Below are 17,510 nucleotides of genomic sequence, written 5' to 3'. Positions count from 1 at the left end.
CACATATACAGAAGTCTGATCATAGTTTCAAATATGAGCAAGGAAAGTTGTGTGAGTGTACCAGAACAGATTTTTATAAAACGCTTCTTTTATGAGATTATTGGTGTTTCCAGTAAACAAAAAATTATGATTTTATTGTATCTTTTCATCCAAACACAAGAAAATCATAATTTGATGTTAATACAGACTGGTAGGCTTCCTTGCTATTTGCAAGGAATTGATGTTTTGCTGCCTCTATCTATATACACATTTCATTGTATCTCTGTTATGATACTTACTTGATACTTAATTGAGGTCGTTACCCAGGACTGGGGTTTCCAGATCGACAGCGTCATTTCAGAAGAAATAATAACCACAAAATCGTTATTCATTGTCCGATTCTCATTTTTGGTAGTAGGCAGACTGTTTGTAGTTGAATTTCTTTAGAAAATTTGTTCCTGATAAATCTCTCTATAGTGAGGTCCACGTTATAATGACAGTATTTGATCAACTTTGGTTTTGCTATCCTTGTCTATCATTCAACAAAGCCGGTTGTACTATCCTTTTCTAGGTCCACAACGGTGCCAATCATGTTTTTGACAGTGTAGAAATATGATTAATTAATGCAGAGAATCGGCATCCCTATTATTCTATCTTCATCTACTGTCATTATAACGTGGACCTCACTATATCGCCGGTCTCCCGCAATTTTTGATTGAAAGTTTAAAATGGCCATTTTGAAATAACGAATTGGACAAAGTTGAATAATATTTTTTCTACAGATATCTCTTATTTGAATAAACCTACCGATTTTTATAGCAATCAGTTGAAAAACTTTGAAGATAAAAATTATTTTGTAAAAAATAGAGAATGGTGAATATCTCGTAAATGAAGCATTTTGGAAAAAAATTAATTCACATTTTCTCTCAATTTTGACCTATAGAACCTATTCCCGAAGTTTGGCACTTCTTAAATTTGGACACTCTGTATAAATACAAGAAATAATTTAATTTTGCCATGTTTCTATAGTGAGGTCCACGTTATAATGGCAGAGCATGAAGATAGGAGAACAGCGTTACCGATTCTCTGCCTTAAGTAATTATAATTCTACATCGTTGAAGATAGATTTGGCAACATTGCAGAGCTAGAAAGGGATAGCGCTATCTGCTTTGTGGAATGATAGTCAAGGATAGCAATACCAATGTTAATCAAATACTGCTATTATAATGTGGACCTCACTATATAAACCTTCATTTTTCCAGCTTTTGCCTCTTTTCAGTCGCGCAAAGTGGCTGTTTATGGAACTATCATTCGATACAGAGCGCAAGCGTCATATTATGAGCTGTGCTCGAGTAGTTTCAAGTTGGTCAAGTCCCCACTGGGCCAAGACCTTCGACCATTAATATAATAGACACGGCTTGAGCGTAGTCGCTGAAGCAAACATGAATTGGGTGTGTGACGTCACATGAGAGAGCCTTCGAACTACACGCCATAATCAGCCTATGCTAAATGAGCACTTTCATAGCTTCTGAATCAGAATTTGAACTGATTTATTATTCTACTTGAAAAATTAATTATGGAAGTTGATTTATCCATTATTTATTCATATAATTGCATACGTAAAGCCTATGTTTATATTGCCTAGTAAACGTATTTAAACAGATTATGTTGTATTGAGATTTATTTCAGGGCTTTATCAAGCCGATAATAACTTGCTTCTTGAATCTATGAACAAGTATGAATAGACTTATTGAAAATTCAGGAATTATTGTATGTTATGCACACAATCAATAACATAATCTTGAGCCTGTTCAAAAGAATAATATTGACATTGAGTTTGAATTCTCGACCTAGACACAACAGATTTTCTTATCACACATAGAAACACAATAAAATTATGATGGTAAAAAACTGGAATACAAGGATTAGGGATTGGATGATTTGAATGAACATATCAATATTAAAATGAAATATTATTACTACATTATATTATATCAATATAATATAATAATCATGATATAATTTATTTGTAGAAAATATATTGGCAGTAACAATAATTTATTGCATTCTATGATTAATAGAGTAGTAGTTTACATATATGTTAACAGAAGAGTAGATGGAGAGCATGAAAAATTACTTAACAAAATTAAGTAGGTACATACGGTAATATTAATAGTATTAATATATTCAGCTTCATTGAGCTGAAGGAACGCTTAATTCTACAACTTTGTCCATAGAACTCTTGTGAATTATTATCAAGTGCATTAATAAAGGCAGTGATCTGGCTATCTGCTATGATGAATAATATTTTCAAAACTAGAACACTACATATAATTATATTACAATCAGAATTAATATTAGGCCAGCAAAAGTACATTCTTCATGAAGATTTAGATGAGTAGATGAAGAGCTTAAAAAAACTAGACTACTTATAGAAATTAGGTACATAACATTAATAATACAAATCTATATGATAAGTGATAGAGGGAGCTCTTAATTCTAAAACTTTGTTTGGTATACAACTTCCATAAATTATTAAGTGCATTAATAGAGGCAGTGATCTTTGCTATCTACTATTATGAATATTTTTTCAAAAATAAAACTACATAGGCCTTTTATATTACAAAAAGTACATTCTTCATGAAGATTTAGATGAGTAGATGAAGAGCTTAAAAAACTAGACTACTTATAGAAATTAGGCACATAATATTAATAATACAAATCTATATGATAAGTGATAGAGGGAGCTCTTAATTCTACAACTTTCTTGAATTATTAAGTGCAATTATTAGTCGCAGTGATCTTTGCTATCTACTATTATGAATAATTTTTCAAAAAAAAACTCTACATATTATATCACAAAAAGTACATTCTTCATGAAGATTCAGATGAGTAGATGAATAGCTTAAAAAAACTAGAGTACTTATAGAAATTAGGTACATAATATTAATAATACTCATCTATATGATAAGTGATAGAGGGAGCTCTTAATTCTACAACTTCTGAGGCAGTGATCTTTGCTATCTACTATTATGAATAATTTTTACAAAAATAAAACTCTACATATCACATTACAAAAGGTACATTCTTCATGAAGATGTATGTCCGGTTCGTCAGACTCTGGTTAGAGTATTCATTGGTCAACTAATCCACCAATGAAATAGGCCCGTGATAAAATTCTATTGGTGGTTAGTTAAATGAGGAATTAACTCGGAGAGTAATGAAGCGGGCAGTAGACTGTTAATCCAAGTAGGTACTCAACTAACAAGCAAATAACTAAATAAGAAATATAAGACAAATTTGACTGGTTCTTAACATTGACTTATTGAATGATAACTTGAGCCTAATTTGAAAAGAATGTAACTTAGATACGGTAATTACTTACCTGTGAAAAGAAATCCCACTTCCTTTTTTATCACTCTCCGTGCAGTTATATGCACAGCAACTCCACACCATTTTTTAAAGAAATCACCATCTGGTAATTGATTAAAATACAAAAATATGATAGCGTGCCTTTACCGTACAAGAATATCTAGCCATTTTGCTCCTTCATGTGACGTCATACGGCTGTTTATGTTTGCTTCTGCCCAATGTATTGTGGAGGTATTGGGAAGCCGTGTCACAGTATACATACAGTACGGAAACTTGGCTAGTACCCTGACGCTAAAATCCGCCATCTTGTTAGGAAGCGCCGCATTGTAATAGTATTGATGGTAGGTTCGGATCACTTCAATGATCCGGATCAATTGTTCTCGTTCACTGCTACGAGCCAATCAGAAGACCAGGATTGGAACTTCCCAAGGTCACGTGACGTGTTTAGTATTGGGGTGATGTAAAAAGCATTGGTTAGATAGGCGATTTATCACAAGTTTCCATTCTGTACTTATTCTGTGGCCGTGTCTATTATATTAATGGTCGAAGGCCAAGACCAACCAGTTGAGATCCTATTCCTAACCTCAATATAGTTTTTATTTATTATTATTTTATTTAACACCTATACCATTGATAAGAATTGATGTATTGTTCTTTTATAATTTAATTGGATAATCTCTATAATAGAGATCATAATAGACATCATTCAAGCCTATTGTAGCAATCTTAAGGAAGTGTTGCTAGTTTTCTAATTGTCAATCAATTATTGAGGTAAGAAAAATACTTGTTGATTTGTCAAGTTATTTTTAATTATTTTATTCAGTTACAGTACTAATATATTTTGAATATATGCGACCAGTCTTTTTGTAGTTACTACAAGTTGTGTATTAATAAACAATTATAATAAACAACAACTTGCATCTTGTCAACCAGTCTTTCTTGTTATTCTTTTACCCCCCAAGTAGCCCCCAAGAATAATATTTGTCTGTAAATGGGGAGAAGTTCCTAGGAGCATACAATAGAATAAAAAGAAATAAAGAGTAAAATGGTATTGAGTATAATAGTACTTACAGCAGTAGGTTAACATAGATATTAGAATGCTTAATTGTACTGAATGCAACATACATATTATTACTTGTTACTTGTATTTGTCCTCCTGACAGTATGAAGGCTGGGGAGTCGTCATTATTTTTTTCACGGCAGGTGATTTCCTCCATGAGCATGTCGTATATGTTGAAATGTATGCTCTTCAACATACTCTGATACTGCATAGTAGGGTCGGGCCAATAGGTATGACTTTAGGCCTCTGGCAAATGCTGCCTCGTCATCCATGTCCTTCAGGTTACGTGGCAGTAAATTGAAAAAGTATGATCCTGCATATGTTGGTGAGCAGCTGTATTTCTTCAGTCTATGTTGTGGCAAGTCAAGATTCTTGTTGTTTCGAAGGTTATAGCAGTGTTTTACCTGTCTTGTGGTAAGGCATTTATTGTTTCGAGCAGGTACAATGAGACTACTGTGAGTATTTTACTCTCCACAAATAATGGTTTACAGTGCTCCATCATGTTTTTCTCTAATATCGTTCTCAAGGCCCACTTTTGTATTCTCAGGACTCTGTCTGGGATGCTGATCCCCAGGCAATAATACCGTACCTTAAATGTGAGGCAAAGAGTGAGTGGTATGCAATGAATGATGTACTTTTCTCTGATATGTTTCTGATTCTTCGTATAACATACACGGCAGATGCTAACCATAACAGCTCTATATGATTTCTCCATGTTGAGTGATAGTCAATCGTTATCCCCAGGAATCTTGTACAGTCTGCCATCATTGAGTCATCATTTGTTTGTCTCTCATCTGGGTTGTTGTTGATTGAAGTGAATTTGATGCATGTATCTGTGGCCTCTTCCAGTGCTGTCTCGACAATTTTGTGTGGGTATTGAAGTTTCTTCGATGGTATCAAGATAGAGGTATCATCGGCAAACAATATGCAGCTGTTTCTGTTGTCAATTTCCTTTGGAAGGTCATTGATGTAGACAAGGAACAGTAGTGGCCCAAGGATGGATCCCTGGGACACTGCTCTGAGTGAGGATTTGTAGTTTACAAGAGCAGTTTTCTTGTGTTGCACTATTTCCACATACTGATTTCTGTTGGAGAGAAACAGGCACTACAACTCTATTTTCAATTCTCTCAATTTCAGAGTTAGGATGTTCCAGTCTAGTGTGTCGAAGGCCTTCTGAAGATCTATAAACAGCCCCATAAAAGTATTTTTCTCCTCCCAAAGTTGGTTTATGTTGTCACACAATTCAGATATTGCAGTTGTAGTGCCTAGACGCTTTCTAAATCCATGTTGTTGTGCTGTTATGAGTTTGTTGCTCTCCAGATGCAGGATAAGCTGGTCATATACTGCTCGTTCGATAATTTTTGAGGTTATAGGTAGGTTTGCTATGGGCCTATAGTTCTTGTGATCCATTTTATCTCCTCCTTTGAATTTTGGAAAGATCTTAGAGATCTTGAGAGTCTGTGGGAATACAGCTCGCTTTAGGGAAGAATTTACTATTTCCAGTAGAGGCTTTGTTAGTTCTTCTTTGCAATTTTTAAATATTTTTCCAGTGATGTCATCATGCCCAGCAGAGTTGTTCGACTTTAGTTTGTGTATGAGATGGTGGAGTTGTGCTGTATTTATTATCTGAAATTCACTCAATGCTTTAATGCCTGTCAGCTTGGCCGTACGTCTTAGAGGAGGGTCAAATCCTGTTGTTGTTGCTGGCTGTGCAAAGGCTTCATTTAGGATGTTGCTAGTGTGAAAAGGATCAGTGATCTTCTGGCCCTCTATTTCCAAACAGAGGTTTTCCTGCCTGTTAAGATTACTTCTGTTCCGTTCATCATTGATCATTTTCCATAGGGTCTTGGTTTTGTTGTCTGATTCCATGATCCTACTCTTGACATGTATCTTTTTTTGTGTTTTACATCCTGGTCATATAGATTTTTTAGTTCTTTGTATTGCTACCTATGGTCCTCTGATGCAGTTGAGATGAATTTCTCTCAAGCAAGTTGCATTCTGTGTTTCAGAAGAATAGTTTTTTCGTCCCAAAACTTGAACCCCTTTGCTGTAGTGATCTTCCTTGGTCCTCTTGGCATTGTTTCATTCATTTTCTGTCGCATTTTTGTGGCAAAAATATTGTAATTTTCATCGGCAGCATGTGTCTTAATCACTGGTGACCATTCGGTATGCTGTAATTTTGATTTTAGCTCTTGAATTTTTCCTTTTGAATAGTTTCTTGCATGAAGCGCAAAAAAAGTGATTCTCAGCAAACAAACTAAAGCTGAATGAGGACAAAACAAATACCCTCATTTGCTCACTGCGACGGCAGGAGGCAAAACCAGTCAAGTTGCTTGGCTTCTGGCTGGATGGAAGGCTGAGATGGAGTCACCATGTGTCAGAAGTGTGTCAAAAGCTTTCCAGGGTAATATACCTGCTAAGAAAGCTCAGACACGTGGTAGGCAGGGATAGTTTGGTGATGGCATACCACTCACTTTTTCACAGCCACATCATGTATGGACTGATCCTGTGGGGACATGTACCAGCAGCAAAGGATGTGCTGATCCTCCAAAAAAAGAGAAATCCAAACAATCACATTCTCGGAAAGTAGGGACCACTGTAAACCTCTCTTCAAAGGTATGGGGATCCTCACCATCTACAGTCAGTACGTGTTCTGCTCACCATCACACCTGATGGACAACCAGGAAGCCTGGACGAGAAGAGGTGAAATCCACAGCCACAATACATGCCGAGCTGCTTACTTTGAGGCATCCCACACACGATTGAGCTGCACCTACAACAGCTACCCGGCAGCAGCCATTTGGTTGTTCAACAGGCTGCCCAGCGAAGTGAGAAATTTACCAAGAGATAAACTGCTTAGCACAGTGAAGCTGAAGCTGAACGACAGGCCACTCTACTCATTTGCTGAGCTTGAGGATGAGCCCCTTTTTTGAATCAGTTCTACTCCAACGACTAGCCAAAATGGCTACCAACCAACCTTGTTCATGACACTGTCTATCTGGAATCCCCAGTCTTCGACAACGACAACAAGTATCAAGTAAGTAAGAGCTGAGTGGGAATAGTTCAATCAAAACTCGTTGGAATTATATTTTGACTGTTCACTGTCACTGTTGTGTGAGAATCCAGCGCAGCGGAGATAACAGTAGGCTTACCTGAATGAGAAAAGAGCAGCCTTCCTGATGTAATTTGGCAGCTTTCTATAAAAACATTAGTGCTAGATAGTGAGGTTACCTGAGTTCTATTCCGTGATATAATTGGGCTATTTAATATCAATGATAATTTTTATGTCAGGTTTGATAAGTAGTTCTATTTAGTGCTTTCTGAAGCACTGTTCGAATAGTCTTTCAATATACAGTTTTCTTTTATTGAGCACAGGGAAGTCTTGAGAGCAACAGTGACATGAGACTCTTGGGTTCTCTTCTTAGGATTGTTTTTATAATGGTGCGCTGAGTAACAGCAAGAGACTCCAGGCAAGCAGATTATACTTCTCCCCAGACAATACCATACTGTAAACTTACTCAACATATGTGTGATGTATTCTTTCACTTAATTTGGTATCTATTACTTGGCTTAACTAAGACAGACCATACAGCATCCTTAGAAGTATTTGCTATGTGATGGCCAATAAATCCACAAGCAAGTGGGATTGATTGTGGGAAGCAATGTGAGATTGCAGGTGGGAAGATCCTGGTCTCTCTTTCTGCGCAACTGACCACTAAAAATTTTTCGTGAATGATGATGAATGAGAGTAGCTCGACATTTTACCTGTTGCATCACACCTGTTTATGCAGAGATAGAGAGAGAGAGTGAAAAAAGAGAGTCCCTACAGCAATCCTTGTGTGCCAACTGCTAGAAAAAAGCGCTGTTTCATTGATTCTAGCACTGTATTTTTGTAATTGAATATTATCTATAAAAAATCACTGTATAAAGCGTTATTGAAATTTAACTGATTTCTACTAGAGTCGTGAAACATGCATTGACATGCAATTTTTTATATTCGTCCTACTTCTCAGGCCAGTTATTTGCAGATTTCATTAAAAATCAGACAAATCAATTCATTACATTAAAATTTTAACATTCATTTACAAAGTAAGACTAGATAAATTTTCAAAATTGTGAAAATATAATATTTGAAAACTTATAAATAATATGTTAGTTAAAACTCATACTTATATAGAAACAATAAAATCTGGAAACATGAACATTGCACTCGAATGTAACACGATAGATTCTTAATACATTTTTACAGTCATATTTTGTTTTTCCCTAATCAGTTTATTAGGGATTACCAACTATAGGGACACTGGGCTATCAACCAGATTTTCAGTCTTGTCCTGAAAACTGTCAGTGTTTGGGCCTCTTTCAAGTTGTTCGGCAACGAATTAAATACTTTCTTACCCACATGCTGTGAGCTAGATTTGTAAAAGGTCGTTCTGTGTGGCTCAATTCTCAACGCACCTCTGGATCTTGTGCTATGACTATGGATATTTGAGTAATCTGTCTTGAGAGATCTAATAAGTTGCCTGATTTCAGAGCTGATCCTTATGTATAGGTCACGATAGAGCTCATTCCAAGGGAATGCTTTCACAAACAAATGAAGGTCTCTCTTCCTATTACAGAGATAACTTAGATGAGCATTCGACCATAATGGTCCTCTATTGTGCTTGCGAACCTTTAACACTTCCACAGGAAATGCCATTTCAAAAGTCCAACTAAAGTTACTGACAAAGTAATTCATTTTAGCATCCAGGCACATTTCATCCAGAAAGATAGGAGACCAATCACATTGGCTAAGAAAGGCTGAGAACTTTGCCTTGCTTCGATTTGAGAAGGATCTCTTCCTAACTAATTCATGAGGATTTGCGGGATGAAGAGGCAACGGAATGATCACTTCCTGAGCAAAGTGGTCAGACAAAGACAGGTTCACAACCCCTGAAGATACAGCGCCGGCAAGGTCGTCAGTAACAAATGCATTATCCAAGAAGGAAGAGGAATGTGATGTCACTCGAGTAGGTTCCTTAATAAGATCCTGCAAGCCATAGGCCCCAAATACAGACAACACCTCCCGCTTGGAGCTAGAGTTACACATAAAATTCACATTGAAGTCACCAATTATAAGTAATCCTTTGAATCTCCTGAATGCGGAGGACAAGAGTAGGTCAATCTTTTCAATACAACTGTCCGGAGATCTGTAAATACAAACAATTAAAAAAATTATCATTTACCGTTACAGCTGCTGCCTCAAAGACCGACTCACAAACACCTGTCAGGGAAAATTCAGAGGATGACAGTTCATGTCTTGCATAAATGGCAACACCACCTCCCTTAAGTAATTCTCTATTGAAACAACATACAAGGTTGAAGCCTCCAACCTTTACTGATTCACTGCCATTTAGCCAAGTCAAATCAAATTAAAGAACTATTTTCTGTTTAAAACGTTTGGTGTCTGTGTGGTGTGTTCGGTAGATGTGCAATTGCCTTGACATGTAGACCGATAGTGAGGTCCCCGTTATAATGGCAGTGGAGGAACATAGGAGAACAGCGTTGCTGATTCTCTGCCTTCTATAGAGGATATCTGATACTGGTTTATCTGGTGTAGTGGTTAACTGTTCATCCTTGTTAAAAATAATTAATTATATTTTAATTGTCTAGCCAATATATTTTTAAATGATTAAAAAATAATAAATTGTCAATATTATGTTAATTATATTTTTACACTGTCAAAAAACGTAACGTTGCGGAGCTAGAAAAGGATCTGCATTGTTTAATGATAGACAAGGATAGCAACACCAATGTTAACCAAATACTAACATCATTTATTATTCATCATTTAAATATCTTATTTCACTCATATTCCCAATACACTATTTTAAACCCTATATACAGTGAGTCATGTTATTTCAATTTAATGGTTAGGTTAGCGTTAGACTGTATCCTTTAAATTGATAAAAGTTTGGAATTTTTCAGGGAAGGAATGGAAAATGGACGAAGTGATGTGTGGTCATTAAAAGAGGAAGTGAATCTCCTAGAAGCAATAATGGTGTGTGGTCTAGATTGGATATCTATTTCAAAACGTTGTGTAGGACGATCATCTGATGAATGTGAACGACATTACTATAATTATTTTATTGATAATCCAAGATTGATTGATTTTAGTATTCTATTAAAGAAAACTCGTGAATTTTCCTGTAACAGCAGAACTTACCTCTGTCGAAGTCTGCTGTCAGATAGTGTTTGTAACTGTGGTGATAATGAATGTGATAACTCTAGTTTGATAAGTACAATAAAAGAAGAAAATATTTTATCAGACAATGAAGTCACACTCAAAAGGACATTTGGCTCTGTTGCAACTTGTGTAACTAATAGAATATTGGAGGAGGCAAATTCTGATAAGCATGGTGGTAGCTCTCCCAGTTCATCCAAAACTGACGTAATTTCAAAGTTACATCATGTTGATTCTAATTTCCAAGGAAGTACTGCTAAGCCTAATGAAAATATAAGTTCTCTCTCTCACAATTCCAATCTGATAAAAGTTGAGCAAGATGTGAAAATTGACCGTGATTCAACTTTTATCCCCAAAGTATCAGAAATCAATCACGACTGTAGTAACAGTGGTTCATCATTAGATAAATGTTTGCTGAAAAACGAAAGAAGTATCCCCACTGAAGCAAGCTTTTCAGGTACAACACAGGGAAAAACAATAAAGTGTGAACCATCTTATGTTGATGATGTAAAACCTTGTGATAACATGAATTTTCCTCAAGAAGTTACAAGAAGTAACCTCTCTGAAGCAAGCGTTTCAGGTACAACACAGGAACAAACAATAAAGTGTGAACCATCTTATGTTGATGATGAAAACCCTTGTGATAACATAAATTCTCCTCTTGAGTCATCACCAGAAATAGTTGAATACCATGGTACGCGTGCTGGATTTGATGCCAATAGGATTGAGTTTGACATAGAATTCGACAATGCGGCAGAAGAAAGTCTCAATAACTTACATCATGAGCTTCTCGAGGAGACGCCCAGTGATGATGAAGATGACAACAATTTGCTTCAACAACTGTCCATATCTGTGGTTCAAGGCTATATGCATCGTTTGAAAGAACGCCACAGCAGAAAGTCGCTAGTTCAAAGATTTGGTCTCCTTGACTATTCTAGAATTGCTAATTACATGAAAACTGTTCAGGTATGTCATCATAATAATTATAATGATTTTTTGGCTTTTGATGTAATGCATGGTTTTATCATTCAATTGCGATTAAGGTGGGATAGAAATGAAATTGATAGATTACTAATTTAATCCCATATATCCATCCTGCTATTTATGTTCCTACAACCAAAATTTCCAATAGTTCCTCTTTACTTTTTAAGATGACATCAGAACATTTTCTCCCATTCGTCGTTTACAGCCTGATATGGGTGGTGCAAAGAAACAGTAAATTTTTAAATAATTTAATTTCCATGAAGTTATAAAACTAGTAAACCGCTAATGAAGTAGCATGTATTCAGCATGTCATTCTTGATCCTAACTAAAATCAGACTATCCAAAAATGCCATTCCACTTTGCCATCACTTCAGAAATATGTGCTCTCATTCGGCATTCACGCCTGTTATGGAAACTTGAATGACAGTGTAGCAAATCTATGTATTGAATTGTCTTTTTTTTTCTTTTTTAGGGCTACTTTTGAATATAAATAAAATATAAATCCGAGTACCCTTTTTAAAATTATTTAGTCACAACATGTTTCGGTTATATAATGCCATTATCAAGACTTGATAATGACGGCTTCGTAATGACATTATAAAGACTTGATAATGGCATTATATAATTAGCCGAAACATGTCGTGACTAAATAATTTTAACAAGGGTACTCAGATTTATATTTTTATTCATATTATATGTATTGAATCATGGCAGTGATTTCATGTTTAATGTTTTTCTATAGGTAGCTCATGTATTGTTGTAGGACAAGTATGGTGAATCTTGCCTTCATGAAATTCTCTCAGGGATACGTTCATGACATCAAATGTGATAATCTGTCAAAATATTTTCATTGCGGCAATTATAACACTGTTTTTATAAAATGCTCTCGCCGCTGTGGCACGATCCATACCAGTTCAGTGATCCATGATTACTATATGGCAATGAATTCACATCAATTGTGCAAAATTTCAAACAACTACCGACTATACAGTCTGCGAACTGTAATCATTCATAATTTCTTGTTTCCATGTGTCACTCTAAAAATGTTATTCAAAATATTACATTCCTTACATTGCTAATGACTTACAATACAATTGTTTTCAATTTCAGACGACATTCGGAAAAAGATTTGCTAAACGTCTAGTTCTGTTCAAACGATTTTTCTCGTCCAAAGATTATGACAACTTCATGAAAGGATGCCAGCGTCTGAATGAACTGAAAAACAATTTTAGCACGCTATGCAGTTACAGGGAGCGAGGCATCACAACTCTGGCTGCTGGCAATTTGTATGAAGAGATGTCGAAGATTAGGAACGAAAGCACCAAACAAATACAGGCGATTCCTGTGGTCAGACGTCTGGAAAATGGCGAATCCGTTCTAAGCAGCACCTTTCGTCGCCCGGCTCCGCCGATTCCCGTTCATCAGATGCCTGGGTATGAACTCACAGCTTTACATCACATAAAAATAGTATGGCATGGTACCATACTAGATATTCTAATTACTTGGAATTTGGTTCTAGGAACCATTTTTCTATTTATTTTCAACTACGGTGTATCCCCTCCTTCCGATTAAAAATATGTCCATTCTGTATGCTGAATAACATTTTTTAGATATAAAACAAGAGCAAATAATTACGTGTGCAGCAAATATTGACTTTCTATATGTGACTCGAATAGTAGTCATAAGTACTAGTATATCTATAATTATCTATATCTATAAGTACTCATCCATAGAGGATAGAGTGTGGCAATGAATCGGGTGTTTTGTTTAGCTTGTCAATAGTATATTTTTGTCGTGTTAGGGGAACACAACTAAAGGACTAACGCACTCTTGAAGTTCCTTCCTTACAATTCACTTATTGGGCACCAGGAAATCTCTAATACACGAAAAGTCTCTTCACAGTGTGGTTAGAAATCTCTTCAACGGAACTAAAGTTGAATTCCTGGATGTGTGGCAGGTAGCACAATCATGGGGTTTAAAACTTGTTTTGTTAAGCAGAATTACCAGCTGATTGAATTTGAAAAACGTTTTTTAACATATTAACATAGAGCAGAGTATGTTCTGTAACTGAACATTCAGTTCTAAAGTAACCCTTGATGAGACTGTGACTTTGACACTTTACAGTACATAACTATCTTGGTGTCACAATTTCCATTTATTCAAAAGTCACAATAATTATTATATTATCGATTGAGTGTGTGATGGATAGGAATCCTATACTATTAAACGAGCAATTTCTGTCTATATGTTTAGATGTTTTTACTTTCCTTGCCCTATTACCATAGGTAAGGAAAGTATTGCTTTCCGAAAAAAATTAAGGTACCCCAATTTCTAAATTTCTATACGTTTCAAGGTCCCCTGGGTCCAAAAAAGTGATTTTTGGGTATTGGTCTGTATGTGTGTGTGGTGTGAGTGTATGTGCGTCTGTGTACACGATATCTCATCTCCCAGTTAACGGAATGACTTGAAATTTGGAACGTAAGGTCCTTACACTATACCGTAAGCTACTTGTATCAGTTGTCTGTCTATGGTCAACCGTACGAAAATAGTCCGATGGAAAACGGAACAGATGGTACAGCCATAGAGAAAATATAGCTTAGAATATTATGCTATCTTTTCTTTATGGTACAACGTTGCCAAATAAGAGTTGATTAACGTTCTACTCAGCTGATAATAACTGATAATCAATTTTTATTGCCCTATTAGGAAAGGAAAGTAATGCTTTCCGAAAAAATTGAGGTACCCAAATTTCTAAATTTCTATACGTTTCAAGGTCCCCTGGGTCCAAAAAAGTGATTTTTGGGTATGGTCTGTATGTGTGTGTGTGTGTGTATGAGTGTATGTGCGTCAGTGTACACGATATCTCATCTCCCAATTAACGGAATGACTTGAAATTTGGAACTTAAGGTCCGTACACTATAAGGATCCGACTCGTATAATTTCGATCAAATGCAATTCAAGATGGCGGCTAAAATGTTGTCAAAAACAGGGTTTTTCGTGATTTTCTCGAAAACGGCTTCAACGATTCCGATCAAATTCATACCTAGAAAAGTCATTGATAAGCTCTATCAACTGCCACAAGTCTCATATCTGTAAAAATTTCAGGAGCACTGCACCATCTATGCAAAGTTTGATTTTAGATTCTCAATTATCAGGCTTCAGATACAATTTAAACAAAAAATTTCAAGTGGAAAAGATTGTGCATAAAAATCTCTACAATTAATGTTCAGTAGCATTTTCACCTAAAATTGAAAATAAGCTCGAAATTCGAGAAAAAATATTACTCAATTGCAAACTGTTGGCAACTGTTGATTCTATTAAATCATTCACTATGAAGAGATTGCAGACTTCGTGTGTCTGCAGCGCTATTGTCCTGTCACTAGCTGGCTCAGATCTTAGAAAAGTAGACTTGAGATGCGCGGGAACACTAGCGTCAGTTGATCAATTTTCATAACGGCAAGGAAAGTTGTGTGAGTGCACCACACCAGATTTTTATGTTTATATACATCTGTATGTGACCGGATCTCGAAAATGGCTCTACCGATTCTCACGAAATTTGGAACAAAGTAGGTTTATGATATGAAGATTCGATTGCACTAGGTCTCAATTCTGGGATAACTCGCTGAAGGACATTGAAAGGATAAATACGTCCTTGGAAAACAGCTGGCAATTTTGTCGTCTGTCGATACCGTGGAAGTGAGTGAACGAGAGCATGTGTGTGGGATCATCCAGCTGATCTCACGAGAAGGAAAATTCAGCAAAAGAAACTGATTTTCGTTTATTTATCTTTTTTTTAGAAAACATGTTTACTTCAGTAAGTCCAAAATAGTAACTAGATGCTGTTAGTGTAGAATAGTTCATAATATATTAACAAATACTGTAGCAAACATCTGTAGTACTGTAGTATATCATTCTAAATCGAATTCATAGTATATCTATTGGTAATTGATCATGTGTTTGTTTTTTGAAGAGTGAATAAATTGTTATTTTGATGAGTGATAGTAGCTTAACCTAGATTTTTAATTGGACTGTATAGATTTGAAAAGGGACAGTTTTGGGCATAAGCCTGTTGTGCCTCCTCATAAACTGTAAAACTAATCTTACGACTTAGAAAATAAATAAATATAAACAATAAATTCAATCTTTCGTTACAAATTTTCTATGCTTTTACACTCCAGAGCAAAGCTCGGTCCCTCGATATTAATCATGTACATTATTACGGTACAGTAGACTATTCATGTATCTGAACCCCTTCGTTTTTATTATTAGCATAATTGACGTATATAATGCTTATTCCGTACTTGGGATTGAATTGTTCTATCATGACAGTGATAGATTTTATTCTTCCTCCTGCTTTAGTCAGTTACAAATTTGATTCTCCAAACATAAATGAGGGAAAATAATTTTCTAAGCTGAAAAGAGAAGTTGAAGTTGTAATCATGCTCAATGATTTTTTCAATATAAGCGTGACCTATGCAATGCAGAGCGTCAAACGTTTTCTGCTGTCTTGTTTGAGATCCGGGCTGCCTGACTGATATAGGCCTACATGTATGCTGTATTTAGTTCAAGCAGCTCTGAAAATAGCCGGTAGATCGCTTCTGCTGTATTTCAAGTTTATATTCTATTTTCCACCAAATTAATATTTTTACAAACTAAAAATGGTATCTGCACATAAGGGCCGCTAACATTATTGTTTTGGTATAAACCGTATATAATTTGGTCCAGTGTAATGCCCACAGTGACTTATTAGATTTGAAAAAGTATATATTATATTACAATAGTATTATTTTATATTATTTGTAAAACGAATGTGATATCCCCCCTCCATATACTGTACGTTAAATTTTTCAATAAAAGTTATAATTATGGTCTGTTAAATTCGCTGAAGTATAAAGCATGACACGAAAGAAATAGACAAAGATGAGAAAGGGAGCAATCTATGTAGCTGCACTATTTCCCAAGCAGGTATCACTATATTCATTAATAAATCATAACCAACTCTTCAATTTTTCAGCTATGAATGTCTGGAAAAAGAAGAAGCCGACTTCTGTTCCATTCAAAGGATAGCTCCAAAATCATTCCTGGAATACAAAAGCACACTGATAAGCGAGTGTCAAAAAAGAAAGTGTTTGAAGCTAGCTCATGCAAGACCACTTTTAAAGATTGACGTCAATAAAACAAGAAAGCTGTATGATCTACTCTTGAACAAGAACTTGATATGGAAGGATGAAAAAATGACTGATCAGTAGAAGACTTCTTTCAGAATAGTTTTATAACTCAAGCTTGTAAATATAAAAGGTATATTTTAACTTGTGTTTCTAATCCATGCTTTTCCTACTCCAGTTGTTCATCATCCACTACTGGTATACATTTATAACTATATTTTTTGTTAGTTTCTTTTCATTTTACTCTTTATTTATCTTTTTATTTTTTCACTGTCTATATTATTGGTATTGTAAGAAGATGAAAAGACATGTGCTCCAACTCCTACCCACAATCCTGAAATTAATAATTCACTCAAATGGTAATTTTTCAGAAAACAGCACCGAAAGTATTTTTCTTGACGGTTTCATATTATGTATTTTGAACGCTGAATTTGAACCTGAAATTTGCTGACATGCCAAAGGGCGGTTTCGCCCCTAAAAAAAATTTTTGGACCTTTTTCCATTTTATAATTTATTTCGAAAACTGGTTTAAAATTTTATATAAACACATAATTAAAAACAAAAAATCCAATAAATGTAATGGTCGCCCAGAATTCTACGATTTCTGGTTTTGGAGATTCATATTTTCAAAAAGGGGCATTTTTCAAGGTTTTTTGAAAATTCTAAAAACTTACTACTCCTACTCTTTACAACTTGAAGCATTATAGTAATGATAAAAAGTTACATA

At 35.3% G+C, this 17,510-nt stretch overlaps 1 protein-coding gene across 2 annotated transcripts; it reads left to right on the top strand.

The window, feature by feature from the left end:
- The first annotated feature begins 3,884 nt into the window (after window positions 1-3,884).
- LOC111055827 (transcriptional adapter 2-alpha-like) lies at window positions 3,885-16,922 on the top strand. Of its 2 annotated transcripts, none has more exons than XM_022343124.2 (4): window positions 3,885-4,122; window positions 10,379-11,600; window positions 12,729-13,051; window positions 16,633-16,922. In XM_022343124.2, the coding sequence occupies exons 2-4, from the start codon at window positions 10,386-10,388 to the stop codon at window positions 16,865-16,867; spliced, it is 1,773 nt and encodes a 590-aa protein (XP_022198816.2). In that variant the 5' UTR covers window positions 3,885-4,122; window positions 10,379-10,385; the 3' UTR covers window positions 16,868-16,922. The 2 variants fall into 2 exon arrangements, with proteins under 2 accessions (XP_022198816.2, XP_039286899.1); XM_039430965.1 differs by lacking the exon at window positions 3,885-4,122 and adding an exon at window positions 6,896-7,448.
- Window positions 16,923-17,510: the final 588 nt, after the last annotated feature.

The sequence above is a fragment of the Nilaparvata lugens genome, chromosome 6 (genome assembly GCF_014356525.2).
Source record: "Nilaparvata lugens isolate BPH chromosome 6, ASM1435652v1, whole genome shotgun sequence".
In the NCBI taxonomy this organism is placed as follows: Eukaryota; Metazoa; Arthropoda; class Insecta; order Hemiptera; family Delphacidae; genus Nilaparvata; species Nilaparvata lugens.
This window is presented reverse-complemented; position numbering and strand designations above follow the sequence as displayed.

Bases quoted from the DNA above. Each gene is read 5' to 3' on its own strand.
- LOC111055827 (XM_039430965.1), top strand. From the start codon at position 7,396: ATGACACTGTCTATCTGGAATCCCCAGTCTTCGACAACGACAACAAGT. The intron at 7,449-10,378 runs GTAAGTAAGAGC...GGAATTTTTCAG, and splicing joins ACAACGACAACAAGTATCAA to GGAAGGAATGGAAAATGGAC. The intron at 11,601-12,728 runs GTATGTCATCAT...TTTCAATTTCAG, and splicing joins ATTACATGAAAACTGTTCAG to ACGACATTCGGAAAAAGATT.